The following is a 7048-nucleotide window of genomic DNA, read 5'->3' as shown; positions in this document are numbered from 1 at the left end:
AGAAAGGTCCTCTGATTTTATTTTCGACTGACTACATGGATTTTTACCATCTGTCACAATCTGGAAGAGGCCACGGGTTGTCTTTATTAAAAAGAATCACAAGATATCACCAACAACACAAATATTTAAGATTTGACCACTGTCTCCATTTCAAAATCTGAATCATTAAGAATATCAAATGCATCTTCAGAGATCTGGCAATATATAGATATACAAACTTACATATTAAGAATATGAATGCATTTATTCATGTACGCATGTGATATAACGTATTGTGTGTGTATATATATTTATAGTTCTTTCAACCTAAAAAGCTCTTCCCCTTGTAAATTTCACAAACCTGTGAAACAATGTTCCTAAGAGCAACCCTAAATAAATTTGGACTTGAGTCCATATGACACTGGAACGCTAACCAAATACATATATGTGCAGACCATATAAAGATTCCATCCAAATATATTTAATTCTGGAGAACTAAATTATCAATTAGAACTATTTCTGTAGTTAGCTAAGAAACTCATAATGAGGGAATGTGTACTTGATAACAGTGAACAGATAGATAGAACTTATATCCATGGTGTATAATAAAGCTTCTTGACAAACAGGCAGCCAATCTAAAAAAATTGTTGCACTCGTCCATTTTAATACCTTTGCTGCTCCTTACAGCTATATTGCTTACTCATTGAAGCCTGGAAAATAATTTCACATTAACATCCACCAAGCTAATCATTTGCAGCAATTATTTTATTTTTTGGCACTTGCTTAAATTCTCATTGTACTCACCAACTTACAAACCAGAGGAATAACATGCAACTCCCTGAAGAAACCAAAGAAAGTTGAAAAGCTTACTTTTATTAGCTTATGATTTTTCATCCTTGTTGCTACAACTTTTATTTCTCCTTTACCTTGTCCATCTTAGCTAGTCAAAGAGCATATATATTGTGCCTTAATAAAGCATCACACAAAAGTATGAGTTTTTTGTCTTCCACAGCCTTTATAATTTCTGCAGGAGCAAAGATCATACTGTAATTAATGATATTGAATTTCTTTCATGTACATTTGAAAGAGCTTCAATGTTTTGGCACGTTTATCAAACAATCATAAAAGTTGATTTCCAAATAAATGAGATGTACACTTAATTAATTAATGATGTGGATCCATCTATAAATTTGACACCCAATCATGAACACAAGTTTAAAAGCACTTGTTACGTCCATGGGCTCTTGGTCTACTGGTGAAGTTGAATGGCTCACAAAGAGCCCACCAGAGATCAAGTCTTACTGAGTGCAAGGCTCCGACATCATAAGGGATGAGCCCAGGATCGTGCCCCAGGTGATTCTGATGGCGTGGATGCTCCTCAGTCCTTGGCTCTAAGCTGAAGAGGTTTCAGGCACAAGTAGGCTTGAATCGGGTCCCTCAAAAATCTATGTGGTGGCCTTCGCTGGTTGGTAGCTCGCAGGCTTCGTGCCTTGCTGGGTTGCCTCGCAGGTCTGAACCCTCCATCAAAAAAAAACACTTCTCTTTTTCAGATACTTACAGCAATAATACCTCCCAGCAGTATTTCTCTAGAAGCTACAGGAAAGATGTCACACTTCAACCTGGAGAACAATTTTCCATAGCATCTAAGTATGTTGTCACAGTTGCCACTTAATTTCATCTGTTGGCCATGGTATTGGGGTATATAAATTGCTGCACCTGAAAGAATAACTTCAAGAGGTGTTAAGAATCAAATTAAATGTCAACACAACATGTAGCCCCTTTTGACAGAAATCTTCTGTTCCTTTGTAATTAACAATGACATATTTTCAAAAATCTGAACGATTTAAACTTTATATAAACCAGAAAATCAGTCTAAGTTGAGCCTTCAAACTTGGAGTCGCCACTGACAAGTAAATTATATATTCGATCACCAGGATCAAAACCTTTCGTGACCATCTCATCATACAATTTAAAGGCTTCCTGTACTCGATTGTGCTTCCAGAGCCCCCAAACCATTGTTGTATAAGTAACAGCATTCGGAACCACACGCCTCTCTTGCATATCATTAAATAGCCTTCTTGTTTCATCTATCTTGTCAGTAGTTATAAATCCATGGATGAGAGACGTGTAAGTAAAAACATCTGGGACAAAGCCTTTTCTCATCATCTCGTCCTTGAGCTCGAGACCCTTCTCCATACAGCCCTTCTTGCAGTATCCATTAATAAGCACGTTGTAGGTTACATCATTGGGTTCTGAACCGCTGTGAAGCATTTTTGAAAATATCTTCACTGCTTCTTCCATGTCTCCTTCCTTGCAATAGATGTCAATTAACGTTGTGAAGTTCACTGTATTGGGGGAAAAGCCTTTCTCTACCATCAGATCAAACCATGATCTTGCCTCCTGAGTCTTTTTGACTCTGCACAGACCACTAACAATAGAATTATAAGTAAAAACATCAGGCATAACCTTGTTCTCAATCATTGCTTCTTGCAACCGGAAAACTTGATCCAGCATGCATTTCTTAGAATACCCATAAATTAAAATGTTGTATATAACCTGATTTGGATCCATTCCCTTGTTCTTCATTTCAGACAAAACCATTTCAGCAGCCTCCATCTGCCCTAGCTTGCACAGCCCATCAATAATATCACTGTAAGTGTACAAATTCGGCAAAAGACCCTTTGAAGTCATCTCATCATGCAGCTTAAATGCTTGCTTCATATTGCCTGCTGTACAATAACCACGTATAAGCGAAGTATATATTACAACATCGGGTATAAAACCCTTTTCAAGCATGTCTTTGAAAGCCTTCTCAGCATCCTTCAACTTTTTTGAATGGCACAACGCCTTAATCAAGAGCGTATAACTTGCCACATTGGGTGCAATCCCCTCTCTAGCAAAATCTTTGAAAACCCTAAGAGCTCCACTAAAATCCTTTGTACTTATATGCCATTTCAGCAATGAGTTAAAGGAATACGCATCAGGTCTAAATCCTCTCTCTCTCATTTTGCAAAGAAACCCTCTAGCCTCTTCCACTTTTCCTTCTTTGCAAAGGGCATCGGATAAAATGCTGAAAGAATGGACGGTTGGAACAACCCCAATCTCTAGGATTTCATTAAAAAAAGCCAAAGCAGTTTCTGTCTTATTGACCTTACAAAGAGCAACGAGAAATTTGTTGCAGGGTCGGATATCAGGTCTCAAACTCAGAACTTTCATGTAACGAAAAGTTCCATTGACTTCATCAGTCATGCCACCATCCACATACAATCTGAAAAGTATGGCGAAAGCAATTCGTAGAGTTCTAATACTACGTCTTTTACATGTTTGAGCTAGAGTTTCTAAAATGTTACCAGGCGGTTGTTGTAGGGCAAGAGCTTTCAGCGCCTCCTGTGCACATTCATATCTTCGGGCGCTCACTAGAATTGAAATAATTGTGCAGTAAGTGTGTGGCGTGTGATTAAACCCTGCTTCTATCCTCCTGAAATCACAAATACCGGTAGATAATTCGCTACATACTCGTGACGAGGCGAATTCCGAAGTGATATTGCTACCTCGCAGAGATTTCTTCAACAATTTGAGAATTACTGGCGTAACATCCGAGGTTTCTGAGAACAATAAAGAAAGCTTCCTTTGCGAACGAAATGAACTTGTAGCAAAGTGAGCTGTACTAACTGTCCACCATTGGCATGTAAATCTGGAAGGATGTGATCTTCCAAGATTGACCATTTTTAAAATATCTTCACTAGGCCAAGAAACGAAACCTCTCAATTGAAGATAACCAAAAGCAGTAATGGCCGCCGCTCGAAACAAACGCAAGCAAAATTGTGCTATCTGATGTATTATAGCCTACATTTTGTAACAATTTGTCCCCTCGCTTTAGTTGATTATAAACAATTCTATGAACCGCTGGCTAGAACCTCTTACAATGTGGTGTGTAATTTGCCCTATTATGTTGAAAGCTTGAAAGTGCACCTTTTATCAGAACTTTTTGGCTTTTAATTTGCATTTATTTTTAGTGAATATCTTAAATGTGCTCTTCTTTATTTTATTTTTTTATGACTTCTTTGATGAACATGATAATCATAAAACAATATTAGACTTTTATTTAGTTGTGTATAACTTTATTTCATTTATTTAGGGTAGATGTAATTGTTACTATGGTCTTCTTCTTCTTCTTTTTTAATTAGCTTGTATCATGGGTCATGTTATTTATTTATAAAATCAAAATTATTATAAAATAAATTTTGGTGGAGCAAGTTTACAATAAATTCCGTTGATTAAGAATTAAGGGCAAGATATGATTCTTGATGGACACATTAAGAACCATTCACCTTTACTAATAGACGAAGGACCTTTTGATAGAATTCTCATATTTTCAAGTTTAAAGTTTCAATTTTTCATTATTTTCATTGGTATTACTTTAAGTTTTTCAAAATGAAAATATATAGTGTATTTTCTATAGACATGTCCTAGAAGTGTAGTTTCTCAATGGAACTTCCACCTATAAGCATTTAAATTGCACATCTGATGCAAGGACATCCACATAGTAGGAATCCCCTTTAAAAATTCAAATTGTCCTTAAATTGGTGTGCATTAGATTCTCCATTGACATTTTGAGTGAAAGACTAATTTTAGGGGCTCCTTAACGGGCATCTTAGACTTAATCATATTAGTTGATAGAGGGATGAAGTGGAGTGGATGAGATCAGATGATGGATGATTTAAGATTAATTTTGATGGGTCTCAAAGGCAACCCAAGTCCATTAGGGGTTGGATGCATGGCTAGGGATGCAATAGGTACCATATTGGTAGTTGAGTCAAAAGAGCTTGTAGATGGCACCAATAATGCTCAATGGAAATTGAAGTTGCCCTCCTAGTAGTTGAGATGGCTAAATGAATTAGTATGGAACAACTCCATCCTGAAGGAGACTCGCATATCATAGTAAATAACATTACAAATGGATGGTCTCATTTATGGAAAATAGACAAAGTCATTACGACTATATGACTAAAGTTGATGATCTTTTGTAATTTTAAAATATTAAATATTGTTTAGGGGGGAATGTGAATCAAGGAAATAAACCCTGAGTTCATCACATGACCACACTTACACAACTCAAAGAGTCAAGGAAGTTGATCCTTTCAATCCCAATTCTAAAAGACTAGGTCTAGAAAGATTAGTGTTAGCCAAGTGAGAAAGAAACACTAATGCAAGCTAGATCTAGTAAGTAGAGTAAAGGAAAAAAAACAAAAGTCTTTGGAAACCCTTAGTTATAATGAGAGCTAGGAAAATATATGTGACTAGAATATACTAAAATGATAAGAGGATAGAATACACACCTTTCAAATTGATGGGGACACAACCCAAGAACATAATGGACACTACAGAAGAAGGGAAATTGTATTAACTGAAAAATAAGCTAGTACATTTAGTACAGAGAAAATAAACTTCAAAACATGCCCTAAGGGCTTACAATAGCATAAATCTGGAGATAATTTCTCCTTTCAGTACCTCCTCTCAAACTCCACTCCGAACTGCCTTTTACAATGCCAAGAATCTCCTTAAATAGACCCCGGAGGGTTAAGGACTAGGAATACATTCTAGAAAGTGCTAGTAGGCATCCATCGACCAAGTAGAAGGCTCCAGAAGTTGCGTTAGAAGTCGGCGCAAATCTAGAAGGATCCAAAAATGGTAACCGAACTTTCGGGAGACATAACTTTTGAACCGTAGCTCCAATTGACGAACTGTTTACATTTTCGGAAAGCTCTCGAAGCACTCTATAGCCCGATAGACAAGCTTTGCTTGTCTCCCATTTTTTGACCCTTTTTGAGGTCATTTAATGCCCCTAACCTGACTTTGAAGCATTCTTAGGAGGTCTCCAAAACCCAAAAAATTGCAATAACTTTCAAACCGTGGGGCCTTTTGACTTGATTCTTTTTCTAGAATGCTCTAAATCACAATTGCATTCATCTAGCCAATTCACACTTTCTTGTTTACCAAAATGATGGCCCAATTACATACTCCTATTTTTTTGGGATTTTCTAGCACACTGATAGTGGAACTGTGAGAGTTGGAACCTTTATTTGACCCAAATGGGTGTCCAAAAATGAAAACACATGAAACAGAAACTAAGTCTAAGTACATTTTTTTGGGTGACACAAGATTGCCCTTATACCTCTGGATACTCCTGCATCAGACACCCAGGGTAGATTGAAAAGTGACCTTGTCAGTTTATGAATGGTAGGACAAATCCCAAATGGGAAACCTCGGCTGCTGAAATCCAAGTTGAGTCCTCGATCTATCGTCCTTTCCATTTGACCAAATACTCTTCATACTACCTATTTCTGGTACTCCTACCCACACGATGATCTAGAATGTCTTCTATATCCTCCTTCTTAGAAGCAAGAATCAGACATGGCTCTAACACCAGCTCCTCATCAGCACCATCATTATGATACTCTCTTAAATCTGCAATGTTGAAAATGGGAGAAATGTGAATACCATCTGGCAGCTCCACTTCATATGCATTTCCTGAGTCATGTTTCTTCAAAATTTTGTAGAGGCCAAATTTCTTCATTTTGAGCTTGTTGTAAGTACCAGCTAGAAATCTTTCTTTTCGTAAGTGCACCATGACTAGATCCCCTACTTGGAATTCCTTATGTCTTCTCCTTTGATCAGCCCTAGCTTTATACTCTTGATTCATCTTGGTAATGTGTGCCTGAACCTCCTCATGTAGACGCTTGAAATGTTCAGCAAATTTTTTCGCTTCAGCACTTGTCCTCTCCCCTTGCTCTATCTTCCTCAATTTTGGTGCAGTCCTTGGGCTATTCCCATATACAATTTGGAATGGTGATTTTCCAGTACTCCTATTTATAGAGTTATTGTAAGAAAACTCTGCTTGTGGTAGAATCAAATCCCATCCCTTGGGCTTATCCCCAACTAAACATCTCATCAAATTGCCCAGACTTTTGTTTACCACTTATGTTTGGCCGTCAGTTTGTGGGTGATGTGTGGAACTGAATTTCAAGTCTGTTCTCAACTTTTTCCACAATGTCCTTCAGAAATACCC

General features: G+C 37.3%; 1 protein-coding gene across 1 annotated transcript; it reads right to left on the bottom strand.

Moving 5' to 3' along the window:
* Positions 1–832: 832 nt before the first annotated feature.
* Positions 833–3905, bottom strand: LOC149561997 (uncharacterized). Its single transcript, XM_089825532.1, has one exon. The coding sequence runs from the start codon at positions 3703–3705 to the stop codon at positions 1852–1854; it is 1854 nt and encodes a 617-aa protein (XP_089681658.1). The 5' UTR covers positions 3706–3905; the 3' UTR covers positions 833–1851.
* Between the last annotated feature and the right edge of the window lie 3143 nt (positions 3906–7048).

Source organism: Cupressus sempervirens, chromosome 4 (assembly GCF_028749045.1).
Source record: "Cupressus sempervirens isolate cs-2001-9-10 chromosome 4, ASM2874904v1, whole genome shotgun sequence".
Taxonomy (NCBI): Eukaryota; Viridiplantae; Streptophyta; class Pinopsida; order Cupressales; family Cupressaceae; genus Cupressus; species Cupressus sempervirens.
This window is presented reverse-complemented; position numbering and strand designations above follow the sequence as displayed.

Coding starts and splice junctions, on each gene's coding strand:
- LOC149561997 (XM_089825532.1), bottom strand. CDS start 3,705: ATGGTCAATCTTGGAAGATCACATCCTTCCAGATTTACATGCCAATGG.